Source organism: Acanthopagrus latus, chromosome 21, assembly GCF_904848185.1.
Source record: "Acanthopagrus latus isolate v.2019 chromosome 21, fAcaLat1.1, whole genome shotgun sequence".
In the NCBI taxonomy this organism is placed as follows: Eukaryota; Metazoa; Chordata; class Actinopteri; order Spariformes; family Sparidae; genus Acanthopagrus; species Acanthopagrus latus.
Genome location: NC_051059.1, coordinates 22486423 through 22498647, shown reverse-complemented (window position 1 = coordinate 22498647; position 12225 = coordinate 22486423). Strand labels below are relative to the sequence as shown.

The 12225-nt window shown below is 44.3% G+C and overlaps 1 protein-coding gene across 2 annotated transcripts; it reads right to left on the bottom strand.

The window, feature by feature from the left end:
- Window positions 1–1962: 1962 nt before the first annotated feature.
- On the bottom strand, window positions 1963–11948 carry LOC119011708 (cyclic AMP-responsive element-binding protein 3-like protein 3-A). 2 transcript variants are annotated; one of them, XM_037085043.1, is made up of 10 exons: window positions 11642–11943; window positions 11436–11534; window positions 10862–11135; window positions 9501–9631; window positions 9090–9200; window positions 8815–8921; window positions 5617–5685; window positions 3340–3424; window positions 2699–2792; window positions 1963–2595 (listed from the first exon to the last, which is right to left on the bottom strand). In XM_037085043.1, exons 2-10 carry the CDS (start codon window positions 11520–11522, stop codon window positions 2483–2485), a joined length of 1071 nt encoding a protein of 356 aa, XP_036940938.1. In that variant the 5' UTR covers window positions 11523–11534; window positions 11642–11943; the 3' UTR covers window positions 1963–2482. The 2 variants fall into 2 exon arrangements, 1 of the variants encoding a protein (XP_036940938.1); XR_005072261.1 differs by having other exon boundaries at window positions 2547–2595; window positions 3253–3424; window positions 11642–11948.
- Between the last annotated feature and the right edge of the window lie 277 nt (window positions 11949–12225).

Here is a 12225-nt window from a genome sequence, read left to right as displayed (position 1 = left end):
CAGAATCAGCTTTGAAAAGTCAAACAACACACGTATAATGCACATGTTAGTCGTACATATGTCATATTTTGAATAAGAATATGTTTATATATGACTTTGGTGACCTTGTGACTTTTCCTCAAGCCTCACCGTGGAGTTGACTTTTATTGTTTGGAGTGAATGATAATCTAAAACCATAAATAGTGTCACATAGAGGCGTATCCATATCAGAGTCAGAGCAGGAAACACAAACACGTTCTGAATGAGTCGCAGACGAGCGAGTGAAGTCTCTGGGTTACACTTCCTGAAAAGTAGGACTGAGTTTCCATGGTGATTAGGCAATACTGACCCAAGTGACTCGCACAACCCGGTTCTATTCAGGGACTCTTGATGACTCGAATCCTTCATTGGAACCGTATTTACCAGCGCTCGTCCTCAGTGCAGCCCCACAGAGCGGCTCGCCCGGCCGCAGATTCATCTCCTTTGCCTTTAAAATTTAATCCAGGGAAATAAATTACCATAATCACGACCAATTATTTATTTATCTCTTATCAAGGACACGACGTCCTTGTACTCCCGTGCTAGCTAGGCCCACCGTCTGCCATCTGCATTCCTGTGAAATATCTGCACATACTGAATGTATGTAAATGTGGGAGCGACCTCGGGCGAGTTCAGTCTATGAGAGCGAGCGGATACAGCCTGTCCCAAAAATAATCCACATTCACCTTGATAGTGTCCTCAATCTTTGGCTGGGAAGGAACTGAACTGATAAAATACAGTACACTGCTCAGTAAACTACCAGACCAGATGGAGAAAGATTAAAATCCAAGCAACATATACAATGAGATGATTAAACTGAAACTTGGTCTGGGGAAAATGTCTTAAAGAATATAATATGGAGGGAGAGATGAGCATATTAATTCCACGCTGGGAATCAGCCGTGTGGGATTCAGACAAAAAGCTGATAAAGGTATAAAATCGGTGTGCGCAGTAATCCAGGGAGGAAAACAATAGAATAATGTAGAGGGAATTCGAATCAAAATATTTCTTGTGATACTTATGAATCAAAGACAACGACGGGGAGAAAAAATAAAAATAAAACAGAAAAGTCTCAGAAAGGAAACGCAGTGACAGATATTCAGAAGAGAAAAACTTTTTCTCGAACTATACCAGAGTCTGCAGAGAGGCAGAGGGGGGAATAATACCGGATATATCAAAGCAAAATGGGAAAAAGAACAAGACACAGAAAGATCACAGGAAGACGGGCGGAGAGCGTGATGTGAGGAGCACAATTTTCATCCACAAGCTGAAAGAAGAGGAAAGAGGAGAGAGTTTGGTTGGGGAAAAAAAACAGCAGTGCTGGTCCAAAAATTCACATCATGGGGGGAAAAATCATCATCTCCAGGAAAGATTGAGACGATGTTAAGATCCTGAATCTTGGCTGATTGTTAATGTTTTGGTCCACAACATCACAACGAATGTATACGAGGATAAACTGTGATTTTACAGAAATCCACGGTGGAATTAAGTTGAATATTTTATTTTATCAACACTGGAAACATTTGGCAACTTTGCTGCTGTGAGTGCCACTGCTGTTGCGTTTCCCTTGACCCCACTTTAAAAAGGCCCGTACCAAGAATAAATAATCAGCCGATAATTATATTTCAACAATAATAATAATAACAACAGGCTTCTGCTGTGAAAATGTGATATGAACTCTGCTGGACGTATTCCCTGGTTGAGAGCTGGCTCTAAAGTAAAGTTTTTAATTGAAGCGAGGAGTCATTCAGCCACTTTAGCTGACTCTCGCCTAATTATAATTTAGTTTTTGGGTTGTTTTTTTTTTGGGAAGCGAGCCGGACACATGGCGTTACTGAAACAAACAAATCCCTTCTGGTGTCTGGAGCTGATTTTTTAATTCTCTTCCCTTGGCCAGTTTTGCACTGAACTGTTACAAAATGCAACTCAAAACTTTTTTTTTTCTTTTTTTTTTTAATACAGTTTTCAATATATACATTAAAAGTTAACAATAAAATACAGCAGTGAATGTACATCGGTGTCTCTCACAGATCATATTTTGCAGTCGTACATCAGCAGCGTGCTCCCTGACGCTCTGTTTACCAAAGGCACAAAAACACAAAATTACATCTGTTTGGCTGACCTCCTCGCCGACCTCTATCTGAGTGAGTGTATTACAGGTCGGGGAAAAAAATAATAATAATAAAAATCCTCTAATAACTCGCCGTTGTTGTGTGTTGGAGCAGCTGACAAACACACCACAGCACCTCACTGGGTCCTCACCTCAGTCTCTGCAGTGCACAACAGACGCTGGAAAGCAATCAAACCGTTCATTTGGATGCTGCGCTTGCAAGCAGCCCGCGCTCATTTGCCGCATCTTCCCTCCTGGGGGGGGGCCCCCGAGGAGATCCGTGATTGTCTCGGCGCCTCTCATCCTGCTTGCAGGAGGATGGTGGAGTATAACGTGGGGAGATGGAGGCCTGGGTCAGAGCTTCTTCATCAGGCTGCACAGATCCTCGTATCCCCTGGAGACGGAGAAGAGAGGGCGAGGGTGGACGTCCTGCACTTCATCCAGCGAGAGCAGGGAGCGGGACGGCGCTGAGGGGGCAGAGACACGGTTCAGAGACGCAGCTCAGAGGTGTCGGTGTGTGTTTGTGTGCGACGGAGAGACGGAGAAGGTGTGTGAGTGCGTCGAACAAACCTTTGGTCTGCGTGTACTCCGCCTGGCTGAGCTGGCTGTAAGGTTCTGGCTGCAGATTTGAGGAAATGAGCAAAGAGAAGGCGAGGAGCAAAACCTGGACGGGGGAGAATAAAAGAGAGAAAAAAAAAGAAAAAAAACAGACAGAGGATGAGAAGAAAAAGAATTAACGAGGTGTAACCTACTTACAAGGGTGCACAAAAGACGAGCGCAGGCTCTGTTCAAACCTTCGACTCAATTCAAATATTAAAGGGGCACTGCGTAGGTTTGGAGAAACAAATTCAAACTCAGGCTGAAATATTCACAACATTAATGAGGTCTGAAATATTTACTTTTTCCATAGCTGTGTTTGAGGCTGGAAAGGTGGCAGGGTCCGCCACGTATAAACAAAGTGACCTGTGCCCTCATGTAAAGTCAACTTGTTCATTCAGTCATCAGAACAAAGACAGTTAGTTTATTAAGTTTGTCCAAATCCGTCAGTGAAGATCTTAAAGCTGCGTGCTGCACCTTTAAAGGAGCAGAGGCAGGTGATTTTAATACTGCACTCAGGCACTGACCTGCATCTATCATTTAGTCGTTGCAGGTGATGCCGTCTGAGCAAATTCTCAGTGGTTTAAATTAAAGTGCTGCCTCGTGTTTCTCACCAGGATGCGGGTCGCTCCGTGTGCTGTTCTGCCGGAGCTGTTCGGCAGCAGCGCCTGTAGCCGGTTCAGCTGCTCCAACAGGGCGCTGCCAAACAAACACACAGAGAGAGAGAGAGAGAGAGAGGGGGGATGAAAGAGACTGTCAAATTGAGGGCCACAGTTTCCTCAACAACATTTTCTTTTTTTTCTTTGTTTTTTTTTTGGTTAGCTTTTGTAAAACAGCAAAAAGAAGCCCCGGGGAAAGTGTGTTGTCTGTCCCACATCACAGTCACCACAAACAGCGTGACGCGATGGCAGGTCGACAAATCAAAGACAGAGAACGCCGTGTGAAGTTTTTAAATTGGATTGAATTCTTGTGATTTCACTCCTCAGCGTCTCCTCTGTCCTGATTTTAAACAAGTGGGATTTTTCCGAACGAGGTCGTCCGAGGGAGGGAGGGAGGGGCCCCCCCACGTACCCCGGGGGACAAAATCAATGATCGCGATCAATGAAGCTCTCTCGAGACGCAATCTGACACACAACAAAGGCACAAAAGAGAGAACGGGATGTGACGCGTACGAACAATTTAGCCCAACATAAACAAGTCCGAGAGCGAGATGAGATTGGCAGAGATGAAAAAAAAATTAAAAAATGAGGCATTAAAAATACACAAGGCGCAGCTTGAAGGGGGATTTTTGGTTGAGCTCCTGCGATTGAGATTTAATGCCCATGAATGAGTCCAAAACAGGATTCATAAAGATTTCAAAGATTTGGATCAGATGTAGTGAATGATACAACAGCAGCATCGATCGTCCCTGAAGCGAGGATCAGCACTCAAAACAAGGCTTTGTTCGTACGGCGGTGCATGGGGGCATTAATGAGAGCGAGCTTTTATTAATTCAGGTAGTCTGAGTCGTGTTTTTCTGCCTTTTTGAGGGCCAAATGTGTGAGGAATCGATTAAGAAGTGTGTTTATTTTGCACTGCAGTCGTTAGCGTGTCCAGCTAACTACTGACAGTACATTAAATACAGCGCGCTGGTGTTACATGTGAGGCACATCACACTTTATTTCCACACTGTGGTGAAATATCAGTCTAATCTACCTGCAGATGATCACATTTTATCTCCAGGAGCACATCTGAGAATCCTGTTAGAACAAGTTGGCTGGAAGTATCAAGAACTCAGCCGGAGTCAGCCTACTAATCAAAACATCATTTCTGTTTCTCGGGGTGTCTCAGTCAAAATGATAACCAAAGGCAAAGTGTGAAGACATTATGAATTAGTGTGTGGTCAGGTGGAGTCACAAGCACAGTGATACAGAGAAGAGTAGTTTCCCTCCTCACTCTCTGACCTCTCATCTGGAGTTTCCCTGGACGTTACCGCAACTTAAGAGCGTTCAACGCCACTGACATTTATGCTATTTATGTTTTGTCAATGTTCATATTTCTCTGGGTAAGAACATGGTTGGAAACATTTGGGATAATTGGTCTCTGGGGAGAATGGACTGACCTTTACCTACTGAGTTCTGTCGTTTCTGTACAGAAACACGACCTGTTATTGGCAGTTTACTGGACTTTATTATGACTCAGTTAATTAGTTAATAAAACGTATTCTCAATGAAGAATAATTACAGCAATAATTCACTTTGTTTATTTTAGATGAGTGCTGCAGATGAGACTTATTTGGCGTCTGTTTCTTTCAAAGGTGCAGTTTGTAAATTTGGGGAAGAAATTTTATTCAGAGGACAAAGATGTAGATTGTTCTTTCTTTCTTTTTTTACACACAACTAAATAAACAAACTCTCTTTGTTTCCATAACTTCATACTGTTGTACTTTGTTTATATGTGGCGGACCCTGCCACCTTTCTGGCTTCAAACAGTGTTCTGGGATCTTATTTTTTCTCTGAGAACAGCTCGTTTATTCAGTTATGGAAAAAATATATAAACTTGAGTTTGTATGTTTTAAATATTAAAGTTCTGGGTTTTAATTTTTCCTCCAAAACTCTAAAGTGCCCCTTTAATGTATGATTTCTTTGATTTGTTGTTGTTCTTTGTTATATGGCTACACAAGTCCAATGTATTTTTATTATTCTTTTTTTTTTAATTACCTGTGGAGTCTGTGTGGGCGCACATGAAGCCGTGATTTATTATTTATGTGTTTGTTTTCCTCTGTGGGTAGCCGTAGTTTAATTTATAATTAAACAAAGATTGTTCAAGCAGCAAAGTGCGATAAATCAATCAATCACTGACGGAAAATAATCTAAAGTCGCAGCACTTGTCGGCCTTTTGTGAGGACTCACCTGTTGGTCTCCTCCAGCTGCTGGATCTTCCTCTGCAGCTCCAGGTTGTTGGCGCTACATGCAGACATCCTGCAGAGAGAGAGAGGATCAGGGGTGAAGATAAAATTAGGAAAGAAGAGAGCGTCTGTGTTGTGATGCTGCATTGTCTCCCCCCTTTTTTCGTTTCTCTCTTTGCCAATATCCGTCTGCTGGGTGTTATCTTGCGCCCCATTCTGTCATCCAGCATCTCCACCATCACCACCGCCGCCCCTCTGCTGTCTCTCTCGCTCCTTTCAGTCCCTTTGAGTCATCCTCCATTATGGCCCTCCGACTGAGCTCAACTGAACTGATAATGACTCCCCGTTGATACGCAGGCAGCCGACTTAATTACCAACAAAACGCTGACTCCGCTGTCTGTTAACACTCCTGCCCCATCACGAAGCTTTTGCTGTCCGGAGGCGATAGACCTCATGCATGACTGAGTGTCGGTAGCACACTGTTTGATTTTTAAAAGCTCCCATTCAATAATTAGGGATTTTCTAAAAAAAAAAAAAAAAGTGGGGGGTGTGTGTGTGCACAAAGGTTAGTCTGGCGATTGAGAGGCCCTGCCGTAAACACACAAATCAATCCTGTATTCATTTTTGACAGAGAGTGAGGCCAGACAAACAATGTCTAAAATATGTGTATTGACGTAAAACACCGAGGTTCTTGGTTTATAGATTACCACACACCAGGCACAGCTGGTCCACCTTTGAACCCCAAACTTTCTACTCTCGTATCAGTCATGAATCAATGATGGAAAGTTTTTAGAGACCGGAGGAACAAGGAGAGCTGTCTGAAGCTCGGCATCAGTAAAACAACGCAAACCCTACAGATACTGCAGGAAAAAGTTGATGAACAATAAAAGAGTCCTGTATGGTGAATTGCTGCAATGCTGGGCTTTTTTTTTCTTTTCTTTTTTTCTGCAAGCTTTTACTCTGAACCGCTTGCGGAGGTGTGATGAGGCAGAACAGGCAGTGTGGGGGAGGCGGGCAGGATTAAACAAAATTTTGTGACAAAAACTGGCTGTGGTGCAGGGCTCACTCTGCACAGCCTGGAGGGAGCAGCGAGGAGGAGGAGGAGGACTAAACCGAGCTCCACTTTGGCCTCTCAATTATGAGATGCTGCATCTTCAACCTCCGCTTAACTCCCCCACCACTCCAGCTGCAGCACAAAGCGGATAAGCTGCTCTTAAGTACCACCGGCTATGCAGCGTTTCTGTCCGACTGACCTCAAATCAGACAAAGAAAGCTGAGTCGTCTCGGCGCTGCAAACGTTCACATTGTGAGGCTGTTCATTCAACACAGGGCCGCCCTCAGACACCTGTTTTCATCAGTAATACGGTCAAATATATATGACTTTGACTGAATTATCTGTTTTTATCTGTTGAAGGTCACGATTCTCAGTGTGTTCTGTTCGCAATCTGGATTGTATAAATTAGAATTTCTCTAGAAAATAGAGAAAAAAGGCAAAAGACGAGCAAAAGTGATGACACTACCGTCCGCATTGGCTGTACTTTGCACTTAGTGCTCATTAGAAAATGTTTTCATGCTCAAATACTAAAACTGAGATGTGTAAACATCTTAGCTCAAAGCACCGCTGTGCCTAAATACAGGCACAGTGGGAGTCTCAGATCAGATTGGTTATAAAAACTCTTGTTAAGCAAGCATGTGTGCATGTCAACAGCAACCTCTGGGGCTGAAAAAACGAAGCCAGCGCGGATGTGCCAAAGACCGGGGCGCCTCAAAAAACATCCACTTTGTGCAAAAATGAGTCAGCTCTCCAGAAGCCCCCATGTTAAAAATGCCCACCTTTACCACAGAAATAAACATGTTTTCAGCCGGGTACAGAAGAGGTTTTGGTCTTCACTGTGCCAAGGTTGGATTGTTATACAACTCACTTGTTTAGATTTACTTAGAAACAAAAGTTAAGCCTCATTAGGGGCACGGATCTCGATCTCTTAGCCGTAGTTTGTGGGTTTGAGGGACAGACGATGGTGCTTCAGATCAACAAGTGACCCTGTTAGCGATTACAGCAGACAGCCATGGACAGAGCCCAAAACCTCTGGAGGTGTAAACACAAATTGGGGGTCTGTTTTGGTCGGCCTATATGATGCCTCAGAGGGTTACACACTTATTAACACCTCCACTAATATGTAAATCTGAGCCGTCGATGTGCCGGCAACTGTGTGAGACGGGCGGAGGTGTCGATGACCTGCACTGTTGTGCGACACACAGTCAGGGAGTTTGAAAACCAGGAAACAGCTGATCACAGCAGTCAGTCCATCATTTCATCCACGGACATCAAGATGAGCGTCTGGACAGCCGCTGAGATCCGGGAGATGCTAACGTCTCCTCGGTCTCTGTAGCTGTCTTCACTGTCCGCTTGTTGTTGTAGCGGCAAGCTACTAACCGTCGCTACTTTCAAATTAAAAGCCCACCGCTAAACTCCAATGAGGTGCAATGTAATTCGACCTGCTTCACTGTTCACAGCCCAACTTCATGCTTCACGTCACGTCACATGTTTACACCTACCCCAGTGGCAGCCAAGTGGCGGCTTTTTGGAAAAGAGGGAATATTACACCTCCCTTTTAGATAGACAAGGCGGCACAGGGCACTGATTAGCCAGGAGGTAGATTTTTTCAGCCACGTTCTCACGCTGAAGTGTCTCTTTTTTTTCCCCATCGTTACATGTGTTATGTCTGTGGTACTTTGCCACTGAATCCTCTCAGATATCAGTTAACTTTTTGTCGAGCTCTGTGAAGCCTCATCATCTTGAAAACCGTTCGGGTCCTTCTTGGTTTGGCGAGCCGTGACAGCTCCCACAACTCGGCTCTTTGTCTTTCTTTTTTCTTTTTTTTTTTCTTCATTCCAAAACAAAACACTTCTGTTGCTGCGAATTTCCTGTGAGCCTGAGAAGCTTCTCCAAAGAAAAAAAAAAAAGAAAAGGAAAAACCAGATAAACACCAGATATCAGCAAGTGAAAAGTCTTTTTATCTCAACTGTGTGAAATCATAAAATGGATATTTACTTTTTGAGAACATTCACAGTCCGTCCACGCAACAGCTTATTAAAGTTAATTAAGTGTATGAGAAAACAGTGAGGGCTTCAGAGCAGAACAAATGGCTGCAGATAAAAGTTATTTCTAAGCCGAGGAGAGAACGTGGTGCTGAGCTCTTACCTTCCCTCCAGACTATCAACATATTCCCTCCTCTTCTTCCGACTTTCCTGAGCCGAGTGCTTGTTGCGGATTTTCCGCCGGATCTTCTTCAAAACCCTCTCTTCAAGCTTGTCAGGGAGATGAAACACACGGGAGGAAAAAAAAAGAAGGTGGAAAGAAGAGCGTAAGCGAGAAAGAAGAGGGTTGGACGGGGACAACTGGGATATGTATTAATGTGTGTGTGACAGAAGAGAGTGTGTGAAGGTACGTGAGAGTTGTGAGCCTCGCTCGTGTACCTTGGACAGGGGAAATTTACTGGGTAAGTTCACCCCTTCTTTGGCCAGAAGTTTCTTCTCGTCCTCATTAAGTACGAGCTCCTGCCGGGAGTGCTGGGGGCTCTGCCTCGCCTGTGAAGCAGATGGACAGAATATTCCAGTTAAAGCAGTTTACCCCAGAAAAGTCACTGGAGTGGACCAGTTCATAAAATTCTGTTTGTTCGATCCGAAGGGTGCTCTCTCTCGCTCGAGGCAGGTTTCCTCAGAAGGTCTCTTGGTGAATTATACAGAGGAGCAGCAGAGCGGACCCTCAGATCACACTGTATTTATTCAGGACACTGAGGCCGACTCCCTTTTCTATTTAATACCCTCTATTGGCTAGAAAGCCTTACAAAATTCCTCTCAGAAACATTCGGCTCTCTTTCTCCTTACTGTCTGTCCAAGGTTGTTTAGCAGCAGGTCCTTCACTGTGAGAGTCTGGGCAGGGGACAGAGGGGACGTCTGCTTCGTGGTGAGGTAGTAAGCGATGCCAAGCTGCTCTTGGAGATCAGCGGACTCCCAGCCTGCAGAACGAGTCAGTACAACAGCAGGTGATGATTGACTAAACTGCCTCCGAGCTCCGTTTAAAAAGAACACAACATGTTAAGGTTGCTGCGAAAGTCTTATACATAAAAAATAATCTAATGTACGTCTGACATGGTTTTGTTGTTTAAAAACATATTTAAAATCCCCACAGTGGACTGACCTGTAGACTGAATTACAGCGGCGTCACGCTAACAACAGCTAAAAGTTTCCACCAGGTAGAAAACGGGCTGTTAAACTTTCTTACAAGTTGCACCTTTACCTGCTGAACACAAGATCTCCTCCCTCACTGTGAAGTCATTTTCAAGTTTCTCTTCGAGTTTCCACATCACACTTGTGTTTGCTGAATATCTGCCCAAGATCGACTTCCAAACCATTTGTTTGATGTCACAGATCATCTTCCAGCCTCTTAAAATCAGTTTTCAAAGAAAATGTATAGAGTTTTGTTACTTTCTGTTTTATTTTGAAGTTCTGCCCTCACGTGACACACTTTTCTTTTCATTTCCTGTCTTTGTGTGATTTTCCCTCCCTTCCTTCTCACCGCTCACGTCATTCCTGGTTTGCGCTCTGCTTTTGATCTGTTTCTCCACTTTTGGATTTGGGATTTTACATGTTTTGTTCTTCAGCTTTAGTTTTTTAAAAGCTTGCATTTTGTTCAGTATTTGTCTGCCTGCATCTTGCGTTTTGGGTCCCGTTCTGTGCATCCTGACACAGTGAAGCTCGAACATTCAACGGCAGGAACAAGAAGAGAGAGACAGTTTTGACTGGAGGTGGACTTTTGTTACTGCTGCACCCTGCTGTTCTTTGGAAAACACTACAAAATATAGGTCACACCTCTCTGTGTGTGTTAGGTGTCTGTCTTTCTGTTGCAGGTATAGTTTTCTCAGTCAATTTCAGTATTTTTAGCAGCGAGAGGGTCGACAATGCACAAGAAAAGGGACCCATTATTCAAAAAGCTGTCCCCCAAGAGATAATTTCTTCGCGTGATGAACGGCCGCTGCTCAAGCTTTTATCCCATAAAATGCGCAGAAATTGGGAAATCCAATTATTTGCATTTTGAAGGCCGTAATCAGCGGCTGTCATTATTCTGCAACAGAAAGTACAAATGGATCTCACACTGAGGTCTCCTGGCAATCTTCCCTGAATTCACATCTAGTTTTCTCAGATGTTTCACATCGTAATTTCCTCTTTCACTTAAAATCTGACCTTACCCAGATCTATGGAAACGTAAGGTTTTCTTTCCTCCGCCGGAGGGTGATTCTCCAGAGGCGGAGGCTGAGGGAAGGGTTTTGTGTCAAAGGCTGGAAAACCAGTGCAGGGGGTCGGCTGGAGCCTCTCTGTGGGGTCTGTCGGCGGGTCCTCGTTGATGCCGCTGTCGGTGGTGCAGGGCGACCACAGGGGGGACGCCTCAGCCGAGGACGAGGTGCTCCCACCCAGCAGGGCGTCCAGGAAGTCATCGGCGGTACTTCTCTCAGGGCTTAGGGTCTGTTGGGGAAGAGGGAACGTACACATCACCTCTTCATCTAATCAGATAATCATATTCCGACACACGAGCGCGGACAGGAACCTTTACACAGAGCTCATTTGTCTCAATCATGCAGGAGAGCACAATGAAACTGTAAATGAGCAAATGAGCTCCGGTGTCCCCGGAGATCCAGCTCAGTAACTCTTGGCCCTCGTTGAGAAAACAGGTCACACTCAGCAGACAGATTTATCATTTTCTTTTTTTCAAATGAGATTCAGCGTATCTGTGGGTGAGATAATGTGGACCACCTCAGTACTCACATCATGAGTCGTGATATTCCACGGCTGGCTGCTGTGAGGAAAGGGGATTTCGTCTGAGTTTCTGAGCAGGAGGTCGGTGAGGTCCATCCCTGCACGCACCTGAAATATAAAAACCGCTCTGAGCGATGGGTTTGAAAGTCAAGCTGCTCCTCGCTTCATCTGAGTAATATGACTCAAATCTTCAGTTGGAGGTGTTGTAAACTTACTCAGTCCCACGACGACCTTCACACAGACGCAGATCGACACACTTTAATCTCGTTTAACTCGATCTGAACCTCTCTCTCACTCGCAAATCAAAACGAACACGGCGCGTCCTGCCCTGTCTGTCGTCAGTGACATAAATCCAACTTTAAAACAGCAGCTGATGAAATTACAGTGAAACTATTCACCAGGAGGAGAGAGAAGAAGAAAAGGAAAAAAAAAACACACAAAGCCAGATCAATACGTTCCTCTCCTTGAGCTCTGCGAGGAATGTCTCAGTCTGTTGCAAGGGACAAAGTTGAAATGCCATATCAGAGTAAAGTATTCATGAACCCTGCTCATCACCGTCCAATCAAGTGTTTAGCAGACAGATAACAGGGCCAATCAGCTCGAAAGAAAAAAAAGACTCACTGACGGATAGTTACCAGAAATTGCTCCCTGATAGGCCGCAGTGACCTTTAATGTCATCCCAACATGTCAGGACTGGTTCCCTGAGTGCTTTCAGAGTCATCTTTTCTTGATTTTTTTTTTTTTTTTTCACGCTTTTAACTTCATCTGTCACCGTCAGTAGAAAGCTCAAGTTTATTAG

Excerpts from the sequence above, each read along its gene's own strand:
- LOC119011708 (XM_037085043.1), bottom strand. The coding sequence starts at position 11,522 with ATGGACCTCACCGACCTCCTGCTCAGAAACTCAGACGAAATCCCCTTT. Across the intron at positions 9,201-9,500 it reads TAAACAACCTTGGACAGACA|GCGAGGCAGAGCCCCCAGCA; the intron begins GTAAGGAGAAAG and ends TCTGCTTCACAG. Across the intron at positions 8,922-9,089 it reads GTAAATTTCCCCTGTCCAAG|CTTGAAGAGAGGGTTTTGAA; the intron begins GTACACGAGCGA and ends CTCCCTGACAAG.